Consider the following 15,219-nt stretch of genomic DNA (forward strand, 5'->3'; position numbering starts at 1 on the left):
ATTTCTTTATCCTTTTTATTAAATATTAGAACTATTTCATAGGTAAATTTATACGTAATTTTTATGCAATTTAAGTACACTTTTTTTTTAATTTTTTGAAAACAAATAATAGCTTGAAATTTCTAACAAAATAGTTTAAAACTATTTAAATATAATATTGTTGTTTTGAAGCAAGAAATCAATTGAAGTTGTGCCTAGGCCAAGATTCAGAAACGAAAGGCTAAGTTTTAAAGTACTACTGACATAGGAAATACGTGTGTGACATTATATTAAAGCTAAGTAGCTGCAGGGCTTTTTTTTTAAACATTTTTCAGTTTTTTTTTGGTGAATTTTTTAAACCGACCTTTTATTTAGCCGACTTAACTGAAATTTGCAATGTGTGCTCGCTACGAACGGAATTTCGAATGTTTTGTGCCATATAACTATGACTACTAAAGGTTATAGTTACACATATGTCTATATATATAAATAAACTTGTATTATAAATATGAAGCCGAGCTGTTTTCGATAACGATTTCGATGCCAATTAAAGCGATTCGAAAATTGCACTCATTTTTGTTGGGTATTCTTTTTACAAATCGAGTCGAAATCTAAATCGAAAACAGATCCGAATTCTTTTTTTTTAGTTATTTTTTATTATATTTTTTTTATTAGCACTAGAAGCTACAAATTAATTTGCTAGTTTAATTTGTTTATATATTTTCTCTTTTTACTTTATGTGTTATTAGTTTTTTTTTCATTGAAAATGTTCGTTTGATTTTCCATTGTTGCTTAACTATTTGGCTTTGAAAATACTTTGGCGCCACAACGCAGCTTCAGTTTTGTGTTGGTTAACATTGTATTGTTTATTTTGTTTTCACCCCTTTTTGACTTTTCCCGTGTTTAGTTTTGTTTTCCTTTCTGTTTTTGCCAACCACATGGATAAAGAATATAATGCACTAGAAATTGTTTTCAGCAAAAGTGATTACAACACGGATGCAACTTTTAAGCTACTTCTTTGGTTGGTTTTGTGTGTGGATACGTTTTTTTGTTTTTGTTTTTATTTTTTGTTTATTAGCTTGTTTTTAATTCCTGTCTGTGCATCTAGCGAAAACATTATTTGTGCCCCCAACTCTTGCCCCACGTTTGCATATTTGGTGTTTTTTTTTTGTTTTTTGTATTTTTTTTTTTTTCCTTAACATTAGAAGATACATTTGATAATTGGTCCTTTGGTTTCAAAACTTTCACGCTAAAAGGCACAATATGGAACTAAACTATTTCTATTTGTGTATCGGTGTGTGTGTGTGTGTTAGCCACGCCCCCCTGCTGTTTTTTAGTAGGGCTTGCCCGAATCCTTTGGCCGCTTTAGCTGCACCTTCAAGCGCTTTGTGCCAATCTGAAAGCCATGCATGGCCTGTATGGCCGCATTTGCCGAATGCGGATTGTCGTAGGAGACGAAGCCGAAGCATTTCGATAGATTTGTTTGCTTATCGATAAACACTTTGGCCGATAGCACATTGCCAAAGGGCAAAAATGTCGAGGCGAGATCGGTATCTATGAATTCCTGAGGTAGATGATAGATAAACAGATTGCTGCCATCGGGACCTATGATTGTAGAGAGTATTTGTTAATATTATTATTGTATGATTAATTTATTATATATTATGTCTGTCAGTGGTCGCTCGATAAATGGGCGAGTGTATCAATTCATACTAAAGAAATGATCGAATTTGTATATTGACTGAATTCTGGATTGACTGTCTGAAGAATTGAAAAACTGTCTGATGGATTGATTGGTTGACTAATTGATTGATTGATTGACTGATTGCTGATCTTCACTTTATCCAAGCTGTTATACGTGAATATTCTGATGGGATTTCGAAAATGTCCTACGTCTACTGGGGCAAATGGTTTTATGGATTTGTTTTTTTATTTTTTTTTATTTTTAATATGTAATAACTGTCAAACAATATGATTGCTCCCCAATTAGCGTCTTATTCTGTTGAAAATGAAAGTCCCGATTCTAATAACTGCAAGTTGTTAAATGCGAGCGTTCACTGTAGGCATTTTTGGACTTACCCTCGATCTGTTTGCCTGCCACGCCCGCGGCGGCTGCCTGCAAGGCGCTGGCATTCAATGACTGAGCGGCTCCATAAGCCGCGGCGCTGGCGCCGTTGGTCAGGCTGCTTAGTGTGCTGGTGCCGTAGGGATCTGTGGCGCTGGCGGGCCCTAAAAATATGTGAGAATTTTCGATTTAAAAAAAATGTTGCATGTACAATACGAAAAATGTTGGCGCCGGGCTAGAGAGTGGAATAAAACCATATATGTAAGTTGTTGTTTGTTGCTTAAGCTTATGCAGGTTTTTGTTTGATAAAAACCAATTACACGACACACAGAGAGACAGAGACAGAGACGGACTGCTGAGACGCCCACACACTCTCACACACGCACACTCACTGAGTTAACGCATATGGAAATCGGGCTTTATATATTTGCACACAGGTTTTTCTTTGTTTTGCATTGCATTTTGTTGTTGTTGTTTTTTTATTTATTTTTTCTTCTGCTGCCTTACATTATTAAATTTTATACATCCTTTTGTTGTAGCATAAAAAAATTTGTTAGCCTTTGTTATGCGCACGGCGCCTGTTTTTTAATTGAGCCGAGACCCAGCCCCAAAACCGAACCCCAACCCCAACCCCCACCGCACGTTTGCTTTGTGCAACACACACACACACACACACACACACACATACACTCACAAAGTTTTGTAATCTACTAAAAGTTTATTACGTTTTCTCGTCGTTTCTTTTGTTATTTACATACGTGTAATACATAACAAACAGATGAAAATAAAAAACCTACTAAAAATAAAGAATAAAAACTTGTTACGCAATGAAAGTTTTGCATTTCATGCAATTTTATATGCACTCGACATGTGGGGAAAGAAAAAACAAAAAAAGATGAAAATCATCATAAACATTGTTCATTTTCTTTTTATTTATCATCAAATTATGGCTCTGCATTTTTTATGCGCAACATTTATTTTATTTTGGGCTTGGCTGCACAATTTAGAGAGTTATTAATTTTTCAAAAAGCCTACAGGCATATTGGGGAAATGGTAATTGAAGAGCTGTCTAATCAATGTTTAAAAAATAACAAATCGATAACATTTTACTGAGCGCTAGGGTTGCTAAGACTAACGATATTTGTGCTGCGCTTCGATATTTTTTTTAATCGATTATTTAAATCGCATCTGTTTAAGAATGTATCTCTTTTATTTAAACTTTATTGATACACCGCATTTTTTTATAATATGAATGATATCGAATATATGCGATTTTACACCTAAATTGACCCATTTTATCGTGTGTATCTTTCTCTGCGTCGATATGGATCGATTCTCTATTATATTAGATAGATTTGATCGTTTATTATTGTATATTAGATAGATTTTATGGCTTATAAGATTTTATTGTATATTAGACTAAACTGGTTTTATAAGTTTAGAATATTTGCCTTTAGTTATAAACTAATAATTTTGCTGCCTCTCTATACATTTATTGTTGTTTCTCTTCTTCAAAGGGCCCAAAGAGTGCATAGAATATTTAAATAAAATGTCCATTGTGTTGTAACTTTTAAGCCCTTCCGACGTTGATTATCTCAGCGCTGGCATTATATTTGTGCATAAAATTCACCATGAATTCAACACAAAATATATGCAAAAAGTATTTTAATACCTATTGTCAAACCTTTGAGGCCGCGAGTTTATTTTTCAGGCTTTTAATTCATTTCGATGACTATGTTCAGATCCTGATAGGATTTTGATTTTGAAACTGACGTTGCAATTTTTTTTGTTTTTTTTTTTGTTATCTTTATATTTTATTTTATTTTGTGATTGCAATCATCCACGTTCTGTAGCTGTGTCAATTTTTTTCTTCTATTTTTTGCTGTCAGTGGCATGATTTGATTTTTTCCAGTTGCTTTTATTAAATTTTTGTTGTGTCCAAATTGTAAAATTGTGAAACGCTTTTTTTGTTATTGTTATGGCATAACAATTTTTATTGACAGAGTGTGTAAATAAAAACAGGCAGCACTTGAACAGTTAGAAACAATGCAAAGGGGTGGCACACGAGGGCTCAACTACATGTGTTTTTAATTAACAATAGGCTGGTTGTGGGACCGAGTGAAGGGATCTCTTTTGCAGGTGGCCGCGCTTAGAATAGAGTTGCATTTTGGTATATTTGATAAGGAAATTCAACTAACTGGATTTCATATATTCTTTAGTTTTTAGAAGATCAAAAAACAATTTATTAGGAATAGGTTCCAGCTTTGTATATTAAAATGAATAAGTTGGCAGAGGTTTTTAACATACTCAAATTTATTCGTTTTCGACAATCAATCTAAAAATTAAATTAAAAAAGGAGAACTATTCGAATAGGTTTTATTTACCAAAATCGTAATCGACTGATTGCGCCTTATTATTTCTGGGTCTAACATATATATAGAGGCTTACGTAAAGAAAATAGTGAGCCTTTTTTGATGACCCAAATATAAAACACATCACTTATCGATAGTTTAAGTTTGGCTATCGATAATACAAATTTATTATTGAAGGTACCATCGATTGTTATTGTTTATTTATGTACATAAAATGTGTTTTAAGCAATTCTAATAGGAAATTTTCTCCCTTAAAAAAATTCTTTAAATATTAAAAAAAAAAAATATTTTAAGAAAATACTAACATCTTGTATTCGAATGTCAAAAATGTAAGATACCCGTTAATTTTTTTTTGTATATTTAAAACTTTTGCTATACAAACCTTTCAGAACTTAGTTTTACAGCCCCAATATGGTATATTGTTATGGTATTTAGTTCTTTGAATGTTATACTCAAATTTGAATGTCAAATATGTAGGATATCGATAACTATTTTGGTTTTTAATTGTTCAGTAACACAGTTATTTTTAAGGCACTAATATAGTACTGGGAGAGCTTAAAGAGTTGAAAGGATTTATGTTAGGTTCAGTTAGTTTATATATAGCATACATTTCGGGTAACTGTTTTGTGTAGAGGTTTTTAGTAGGGCGGGGCAAGGCGCATGCAGGCGGCAATTTTTGGTGTATTGAGGAATTGAGCGTGAGTGGGTGTGAGGAGGTTGTGTGTGGTGTGTGCAGGCTTGTTAATTGTAAATGCACTCTTAGTACACAAGTTGAAACAGACAGTTAACAGTTAGATACACGCACATTCACACCTGCTACAATTAGACACACACACACACACACACACACATACATACATACATACATACATACAGAGTTGGCATGTACTTACAAAGCGCGCTCAGCGTGAGCGTTTGGCTGGCGCTCGCTGGCGGCGGTGGCGGTGCCACGCCCATTAGCTGAGCTAAGTTTAGGCTGTGCTGCGCATGCGTGACCAATTGTCCAGCGCCGGGCGCATAGCTGGCGGCGAGCTGGCGTTGATGGCTATTGATGCTGTTATTGTTGCTATTGGGGATGTGACTGTTGCTGTTGCTGATGCTGCTGATGTTGCTGATGTTATTTAAGTTGCTGCTGTGGCTGCTGTGAAGGCGGTGGCTGTGACTGAGGCTGCTGACGCTGTTGCCGCTGTGCTGCTGCTGCTGCTGTGATGCGTTAAATAGTGTTACCAGATTCTGCATAGACATGGGTGCACTGGCGAGCAGTCCAGCGCCAGCAGCATGCCCGGCGGCAGTGAGCCCGCCGCCGCTGCTGCCGCCGCCGCCGCCGCCGTAGCCGGATGCGGTTGCGGATGATGCGACGCCAAGTGGGAGAGATGATGATGATGGTGGAGCTGATGCTGCTGCTGCTGCTGCTGCTGACCCGGCGACAGCTGCTGCTGCTGCTGCAGCGTTGGCAGCCGATAGAGTTGCTGCTGCGCTGCCGGCAGCGCCGGATGATGGGCCGTGTTGGCCGTGGTGGGCACTGTTATCCGGTGGGTGGAAATTTAGTCCTGTTTTCAGTTTCCATTTTTTTTTTTTTGGTTTTTTTTTTTTTTTTTTGTACAGTTTTTGAGTTTTGGTTTATGGTTGTAAGGTTTGGTTGAGTTGGTTGATTGATTGATTGATTGATTGAATTGTTTTGTACATGACCACAGAGTCAATCATAGACATACCAAAAAATGTTCAACGAATATTTATATATATAAAAAACATAGAAGAAAACACACACCCAATTGGATTATTTACATTTACAAGAAATTAAAAATTAATTTTGTTGATTTTTTTGTTTTCATGTAAATATATATAACATACAAATCATAAAACATAAATAAACAAAAAAGAGCAAAACGAATAAAAATGAAAAGATAACGTAATAAATAAAATAAAATGAGTAAAAAACATAAAAGACCAAATTTAAGGTTTCAAATAAAATAATATAAATATGAATCAAGGCAAGAAATTAGAAATGTGATATTTTCGAAATAATCAATAAATAAAAAGAAATTAAATAAAAATAAATGAAGATAGTAAATTGAAAATTTTGAAACTTTTAAATAAATTGATTTTAAATTAAAAAAAAAATAAGTGAAAATAAAAATATAATTGATATAAAATGAATAAATATATTAAAACGCATAGACATAAATTCAATTTCAAATGCAGTTAGACATATAATAATAATAAAATAAATAAATTAAAATAAATTAATTATTGCATTTGCATTAAAAGGCGCTATTAAAAAGGCTGCTCGAAATGAAAGGCGTGGCGGGATTTGAATTGATTTTGGATGCTGTTTTCAACTGAAATCTGTTGTTTTTGCAACATTCGAATTGTAAATTTTGTCTTTATGAATTGGTTGGTAACTAAATTAGTTTGCAAGCAGCTACACAAAACGAGACTCCTGAACATAAAATAGAGTACAATAAAATTGATAGAGCAAGAGAGTTAGAGTGAAAGGTAGAGAGACGGAGCGAGCAACATATAAACTGTCAGGCATGTGTATATATATATATATATATATATGTGTGTGTCCGTGTGTATGTATGTGGCGTGTGGCATGCCCACAAATATAGATGAGCACAGACATGGGGCACAACATTCAACAAAACAGGCAGAGTTTTTAGATACCTTTACTGCTTAGACCTTGTCTATTGCTTTTGAGTTTTCACTACTTTCCAAGGAAAATTTCACTTTGAATGAGCTGCAAGTTGGCCGCTGGAAAAGCCATTATTTCAACTATCATAGACAATGCATTACCTTTATGTTAGCACCCACTTAGATCCTCAGGGCTTTGTCGTCTTCATAAAATTTTAAGTGCGCTTCACCTGCGGCCAGGTGCACCGAGAGAAATTATTTGTCTACCAGAGGCCAAAATAGTCTACAATCGTATTGTGCTTTACCTAAATTTGGGCAACCATTTTCCATCTAATATAAAGAGATGTTTAACGCTCTTAAATGTTGCACGTGATTTTTTTTAAATAAATACGGAACATTTTAACAAATTCTTTTTTAAATTAATAGAATCTTCTTTAGAGCATATTTTTTGCAATGTTTTGGCCTACTTCTCCAAAGACTTCTCATGTTATTGATTTTGCCGTTTTAGAAAACTTTCTGCAAGTGTAGTCGCACTTTGAGTCTCCTTTTTTTCTTCGCCCTTTTCCTTCTCTTTTAGCTTGTGCATTTGTTTACATGCCAGCGCCCTTCTCGGTGACCCGGGGCTACTTGGTATTACCAGGCGCTCCTCGCTTGTCCCCCCTCTTTTGTTAGTAATTCTTATGCCTTCCTTAGGCTTTACGCCAGCGCAAGGCTTTGATGCTGCGCTGCCTGTGGGCCTTGGCGTGGCTTATAAAAATTGCAGGCCCAAATATGCCAGACGTGTGTGGCCAGGTCAACAAAAAATTAACCAAAAATAAAGCCAAGGCACAGACAAAGCCGTTAGGCAAGTGCCACACATGCTGACGCGCCATATTAAATAATTGGCACGAGCCACGCCCCTTTGGCTAAAACTTAACGCGAAAAAAATGTTCTTAAACAAAACTTTCAACGCAAATTGGTTAAATCAGCCACATTTACAGGTTGCACACTTAACGGACACGGGCACTCTTTCGTTATTTTTTTGTAATTGTTTTTTTTTTTTTTTCATAGTGCACTCACATAAAAGGCACGTCCCATACATTTGCTGACCATCAGCGCACACGCCCCATTTTGAGTCAAAGTCTGCGTCTCGGAGTCCGGTTGCTGACATTTAAAAAACGTCATTTGTTATTCAAGTGGCATACGTCGCTCTAAGTTGCCTCTAACTGCCCATCTCTGGCCCTGACTGTCAACGCTTACCGTTGTCGTTAACTGTTCCTCATTTGCTCCACCAGCTGCAGTCTGTGCTGTACGCGCCAAGAGTATATTGGCTTGGCCATGAAGTTTGTAACAGCCGACCAAAGAAGACAATTTCTATGAAGGGCGCAGAGAAGCTTGCATTGTATTCCAGACATTAAGAGACTTTACTGGCAGTCAGTATTCGATGCATTTTTCGTTTTATAGGTGTTCGATTATTCACTAATTTTCTACTAAATTTGATTCATCATTAGCCGAGCTTCTTATTGAAGAGCATTTGAATGTGCCGCGTGTAAGGCGGATTACATCAACATCAACATCAGTGTTTTTTACGATTACATCACGCGCCGCTCAACATTTGGCTGTCTGTGATTCTTTTCGTTCTTTTGTTGCTGCTGCTGCCAACTCTTGTGCTTGATTTGTTATGCGCAAAATGTGCACGTCGTCGAGACTGGCCAGACGGGCTGGCGGGCTGACGGGCAGATGGGCAGATGGGCAGAGAGACAGTTGAGAGTTGGGTTGGTTGCGAAAAAGGTTCCATAGTGCCGTCGGCATGGGCGTGGCATGTTGGTCATTCTAATGAAGCGCCGTTGCATATGCAACACGTTCACATTGACGCCACGTACGTGTCGCTGTATTTGTGTCTGTCTCTCTAACTGTCGCCCATATTTGTATCTGGCAACTGTTTTGTTGTATCTTCAGTCCGAAATCTGTGCAATGCCTTGGCCACTGCCAGCGCCCGTCCACCTTTTAATCCTATTAGAATTTTTGTTTTATTCATCATGCTCTTTAGTTCGGCCTGATGCTCAAAAGCTTCCCCTTTTAGCAACAGTGTTTACTATATCATTTTGATACCCTGCACCCAATGCAAAAGGGTAAAAGGGAAAGCTGGTTTTGTGCAAATGTTTATAATAGACGGTAAAAGTTAACTGTGGCTCCCTTAAGTTTATATATAATATCTTAGGGATGTCAAGCTGTCGACTTAAGATTTTAGACATATAATTCAATATGTTATACGTAAAAAGAGCTCAGAATTTTTGTTTGATAGCATCTTTTTATTTTTACAAAATCCATAAATAACGACTTTGATTATAGGATCTATATACTATGAGTAGCATAGGAACATTTCTCTATTTTCATCCCTCTTTCATTTTCCTCTTAATTAAATAATAAAACCTTATTAATAAAGGTAGAACCTACCGCTTTGGCATATACACACAGTTGGGTGTCATATTAAAGCCCTGATGCACATAGGTCTAGGCGAAGAGGAAGCACAGTCGCCGCATGTGTGTGTATGCGTGGGTACAGGGTATCAGCTAGTCGGCCACCCCTGGCTAGAGAACTCATACTTGCTTCATTGTTCACGCTCTGTTCTACATTTATGTAAATTTCGTTTGCTTAAATTGAAATTAATTATTTGACAGTTGTCGCTTACAAAATGACTGAAGAGACTTTGGCTTCGGCTTAGTGGAGAGGCGGGGCCAGGTGTTGGGGTTAAGGGGGGGGGGGCAGCTTCTGTTCGCCTGTTATTCATGTCTTTGTTAGTTTCCCTTTAGCTGACTTTGTGTCAGTCGAGAGAGGTCGCTTGTTATAAATGAAGCGACACGACAAGTTAAGGGAGAACACAGAAATAAAATGGAAAATATAAAAAATAAATAAATGAAAAAATTGCTGGCTTCTGCAACTTTTACATTAATTCTTGTTTACTTTTTTAAATGCTCAACAAATGACTGCCGTGTCCAGGCGCTTAGTTTGCTACATTTAAAGTCATTTATCTTTCGGCTACGCAACAAAATTTTGGCGTAAAGCAAACCCAAACTGACAACTGGAGACCCAACAAGAAATTGTGTGTTGTTAAAGCAAGTCCAGATTGGCTAACTAGAGTTAAAATCAAGAAGATGTGACTTAAGATCTAAAAGATTGAGGAGTGTCAGATAAATAAAACTGGAGATTTTTACGGATAATAGAACTGGACATTTCTACAGCTTCTTATGCTAAATAAGAAAGTTAACAACTTAATAAAGCATAAGGAGGTTAATTGTTAGATTGGTTTATGGCAGCAATATAAGTAACCTGATGTTATTATTTAACATTAGGTTAGTTTCAGGAATTTTATAATGCCCTAGTTAGAGTTCAAGACTTATTATTCATAATCAAGTTCATGTGTTTTGTAAAGTCCAACTAATTCTTTTAGATTTAAGATTTTTGATCTCTTATATATAATATTTCATCAACAAATCTTCAAGCTTAGCTTTTACAGCGTTTTTGCAGCTCATTCAAATTGTTTTTTCCTCTGATTTTCTAGCCAATCATTTCCTTTGTCTTGATAACCCTTTTGATTATCTTCTTACGAAAATCGAATTCACATAGAAAACCAAAATAAACACACAAAACTAGACGCTAACTAATTAAAATTCCAAACGTAAAACAAAGTTCGGTGGCGAAACGAAACGAAATGCACAAAACAATTAATTTGATAGATAAATACAAATTTTTTAAAAAGTACAACGAGATAAACTAAACACGCAATTAAATAAAACAAAGGAACAATTTTTTTTGGTTGCATTAAAAAAAAATTTACGAAAAAACACAAATCACAAAGTGCGCGCAATTAATACGAGAATTATACGAGAAATAGTTTGTTTTTCGAGCGAAAAACAAGGAAAGAAATATATATAAAAAGAGAAAGAGAGAGAGAGAGAGATGCAGACAGACAGAGAGATAGAGGAGAGAGAGAGAGAGAGAGAGAGGGAAAGAAACACTGTGGTTTTTTCTGGTTGTGGTAATGACTAACTGAGCTGAGGAATCGTTCACGTTGGGAGTTTTGTTTGGGGTTCGGAGAAAGGGTCTTATCGACTAACTAATTCGTGGTTCGAACCCCACGCACTCACCTTGCAGATAGTGTGCCGGATGCAGAGCATAGGCCTGCATATGCTGATACAGCTGCAGGTGGGCAGCCGATGCTGGTCCCAGGCCGCCCGTCGGATCTGCACTCAGGTGATAGGCAGCTGCGGCAGCAGCTGCTGCGGCGCCCGGAGTCTGTGCATGATGCGGACTGCTGCCGAGCAAGGCCGGCGCCAATGAGGCGCTCAGCGCCGCCGATGTGGGCACCGTGACCAGTGTGGCCGTTTGTCCGGCTGCTCCGGCTTGTTGAACGGGCGGCACACCGGCCAATGCGGCTGCCATTGATGGATTCGTGCGCTGCGCTGCCGGCGCTGCGGCAATCAGCGCAGTTGCCGTGTTCGCCGTGGGCGTGGCAGCAGCAGCTGCAGCCCCACTGGGCGTTTGGGTGAGTGCACTGATGCCGCATATGGCCTGCAGCTGCTGCATCTTCTTTTGGTCCTTCTCCTTTTGCGTATCTGCGAACTTAACGACCAGCGGCGCCGAACAGCCCTCCATGGTTTGGCTCTGGTGCAGGGCCTGAAAATATGAGAGGGATTTTGTTGTGAAGTAATTGTTTTAAATTAATCTGTATATGTACAAGTACGAGTGAATGCCCTTAATGACTGATTGAATGAATGCCTGACTGACTAACCGATCAACTGATTTACTGTGGCTGATTGAGAGCGGGGTTTTGTTATAAAGTTACTGAAGATAATTCTTTATATATAACACAAACTGTTTTCATTGACGTTGGTCAATTAGCCAGATTTATATCCTGATTGACTTAATTAACTTATATGTTGTGTGAATGGTTGAGATATTGGTTGGGGGATAGGAGAGGATATCCATATTGAGAGAGTGGTTTGTTATAGTAAATGTAAAGTAATCTGTATATAAAATTGAATTTCCTAATGGTATGCTGATTGAGCGAGGTTTTCTTTATTAATCTGCATGTATAAAACTGAGTGTCCTAATTGAGTAATTGATTGACTTCCTGGTTGATTGATTGGGGTTGATTGACATGCTGGTTAAGACAGGGGTTTTCTTATATCTACTGTGAATTAATCTATATATAAAACTCTATGATTGACGATCTGTCTTACTGATAAATGGATTGACATTTCAATCAATAGACTGATACATTTTTCTCAACAATGACATAGTGTTCTTAATAATTCTAAGAGCTCCCATGTCCGATCGTCCATTCACTCAAGCACTTATTTAATAATTTCTATTGAACTCGATGTCACTTGAGTAAAGTTCCCTTGAACGCCTTTGCCCCAATTACAATCTTCGTCAGCCCCTGCAGCTCATCGAAGTTAAATGCAGCGTCAAGAAGACATAACGAGGGCAACGTTAGCTGTACACATAATTTTTATAGCCGCAGCAAAATAATGACTCGCACTTAAGCTAGAGAAACGCGGGCAGTAACAAATCCAATGGTTGTCCAAAGCTTCCTGCGGCTCTGCTGATCCTGCTGCTGCCGCTGCTGCTGGTGCAAACCACAGCAATTTTGCCTAAGCGACTTAATTTACACCTTTCACTAAGCCTGACAACAACAAAAGCAAACAAATGGACACGTAACTAAAACATAAACCAGGCCAAATCGCGCCCATTGGAGAGTGGTGGAGCAAAGGAAGGAGGGGTGGTTGGGGCAAGGGAACGGGCCCAAGCCACTTTAGTCATTTCCCGGTTTATGTAGACTTTATCATTGAGACCAGGCGACGAGCCTCGCCAACTTCCGCTCAATTGTGGCCGGAGCCGACAGTTTGTGAAAACTGGCGGCTGTGGCCGGGCCGGCTCTTGGGTCTCGCTCCTCGTCCTGGGCTGTCGGGTCGGGGGCTGCGGTGTATCCTGGCACAGCCAACAGAAGTGCTCTTTAATTACATTGACTATAATTCTTGCGGCTGTGGCGCGACTTTTATGACCGGCTGCTGCAGCTGCTGTTGTTGTTGTCGTTGCTGTTGTTGCAGTTGTTGCAGTTGCATTTGCAGTGCCGCATCCTGCTGCTGGCAACAAAGTAATTAGGCAAATTTCCGAGTTTTTAAACAGGTCACTAAAGTTGCTGTTGTCCTTGCTGGCAAAGCAAAAAGTTGAAGAAAAGTGTACTAGAAGCACGGACTATATAGCACAACAATAAGTGTTTTTTTTTCAATTAAGAAGTGCTAAGGTTATCGCATTTTTATCGCCAACAGCATGGCGAGGCGATGCGTTATAGGAAAGTTAGAGATTGTGTGCTTAGATGCAGATTACTTATCTACATAAAAAACTGTTTACTTTATCATAAATATCGTACAAATATCCTTTAAGCGATACTGAATTCTGAAAGAATGGATAAATTTGGGTATTGTTGGAAGTTGAAGAAAAATGATTTTATTTTTTGTTTTCCTCAGCGGCAGCAGCATCAGCTACTGCGTTGTGTCGCTTGTCAGTGCCGTAATCTTGATCTGTTTGCCCAGCTGAAAAACGGGTTAAATGACCTGGTAATCAGCATGAAACTCTACTTACAGTCCGAGCCAAGAGCCCAGAACCACTTGACAAATTAGCGCGAAGGAGCAAATCTGCATGTGATGAAAAATTGTGTAGCATCATTTGCTCTACACACCAAATGCAAATAAAAAGCAGTCTGCGGAACGCAGCAACAAAAACAAAAACAACAACAACAACAACAACAACAGCTTTGAGTGGTTGGTGGGCGCTGGGCGTGGCAGCTGCGCTATTCTGTTGAAATAAATTGCTGAGGTTATAAACATGGCACATTAATATTAAATGCATTTCGCTCTAGCTCGTTGGCGTATTGCATACTTTCAGGCGTCAATGGACTGCAATGACTTGCAGCTACTAGCCACGCCCACGGCCCACCGCCCGCAGCCCATCGCACACAGCCAACCCCAAAGACCCGAGCCCTTAACTCATTCACTCGCTTACTTTGCCAAATCATTTGGCCAGCGTCGGCAGCAGCAGCAGCATTGCGTTTGGCTTGGTGCGTGCTTCGCATTCAGTAATTTGACTTCTAATGCATTAAAATTGCACAACACACACACACACACACATACACACATTATTTATATATATATATATATATATATATATAAACATATTTATACATGTTTTTGTCTGTGTCTGTATATAATGCAGCTCGCCCGCAACACATTCATCTTGCAAAAGGCGACAAATTATGTGCAATGCACAGAGACACAGGGACAACATGTTTAGGTCGCCCACACTTTGGGTCCACCCTAATGTCGCTTCAGCTCCTCCCATCCCGCCTCTAACACACGCACACCCGCTGCTGCTCTTCTTGCTGTACATGTGTTTGTGTTTGCCTGTCGGAAGTTTGTAATTTTGCCTGTTTCCGGCACAAAACTTGCATTAGTGTGACATGTGTGTGCGAGTGTGTGTTTATGTGTGTCTGCGTGTGTGTGTGTGTGTGTGTGTGTGACCATTGCAGGTTGGGCGCATGGGTTTTGCTATGGAATCTGCTCTGTGCTCTGCCATGGCAAAAGCATTGCCGTTGACTTCTTCCGCTGCCAGCGGCGGCGTCTTGCTTGCATTTCTACTTCCTGTTGCCGCTGTTGTTGTTGTTGTTGCTGTTGCTGTTGTTGCATGCGGTTATGCGCAGGCATTTAAGCATTTACATAGGGTATGCTAGGCCTGCTGGGCTGTCAGAGTATTCATGCTCATTACTTGTAAAGTCATAAGAACGGGTTAATTAGCAGATAGTCGGGAAACGGTCTGCCAAAGTCGAGCGTATTTAATTGTATAATTTAATTAAAAATCATTAAATTATAAATTAAAATATATAATTACGGCTTTGTAAGGATTGATTTGGCATTCTTAGTGCATACACTGACTTACATGTATACAACTTTTTTACGGGCATTTTTTTATAATGTATTCTCATCATTCCCAACAAGTTTACGTATTGAATTTTTATATAAACTCGTTGATCTATAGAAATCATGGCTGAAATCCCAACAAAGTTTTAAGTGGTTCGCCTCACAATTCGTAAGCCTGCTTTTCCGCATTCATGAACTCAGATTTTGGTTC

General features: G+C 38.4%; 1 protein-coding gene and 1 long non-coding RNA gene across 11 annotated transcripts in view; one reads left to right on the top strand and one right to left on the bottom strand.

Annotated features, from left to right (window-relative positions):
* LOC116651529 (uncharacterized) overlaps window positions 1–15,219 on the top strand; it is a 117,754-nt gene that overhangs the window by 13,001 nt on the left and 89,534 nt on the right. The window lies entirely within an intron of this gene.
* The window catches only part of bru2 (bruno 2), a 66,324-nt gene continuing 52,229 nt past the window's right edge, over window positions 1,125–15,219 (bottom strand). For 4 of the 6 annotated variants that reach the window (XM_032438008.2, XM_032438013.2, XM_070209479.1 and 1 more), the window contains 4 exons: window positions 11,178–11,706; window positions 5,310–5,966; window positions 2,059–2,208; window positions 1,125–1,584 (listed from right to left, as the gene is read on the bottom strand). In XM_032438008.2, the coding sequence (XP_032293899.1) occupies window positions 1,313–1,584; window positions 2,059–2,208; window positions 5,310–5,966; window positions 11,178–11,706 (1,608 nt within the window). In that variant the 3' untranslated portion in view covers window positions 1,125–1,312. Of the gene's footprint in view, window positions 1,585–2,058; window positions 2,209–5,309; window positions 5,967–11,177; window positions 11,707–15,219 lie in introns of those variants that run through there. The other 2 variants (XM_032438009.2, XM_032438012.2) reach the window with 2 other exon arrangements.

This window comes from Drosophila virilis, chromosome 4, assembly GCF_030788295.1.
Source record: "Drosophila virilis strain 15010-1051.87 chromosome 4, Dvir_AGI_RSII-ME, whole genome shotgun sequence".
In the NCBI taxonomy this organism is placed as follows: Eukaryota; Metazoa; Arthropoda; class Insecta; order Diptera; family Drosophilidae; genus Drosophila; species Drosophila virilis.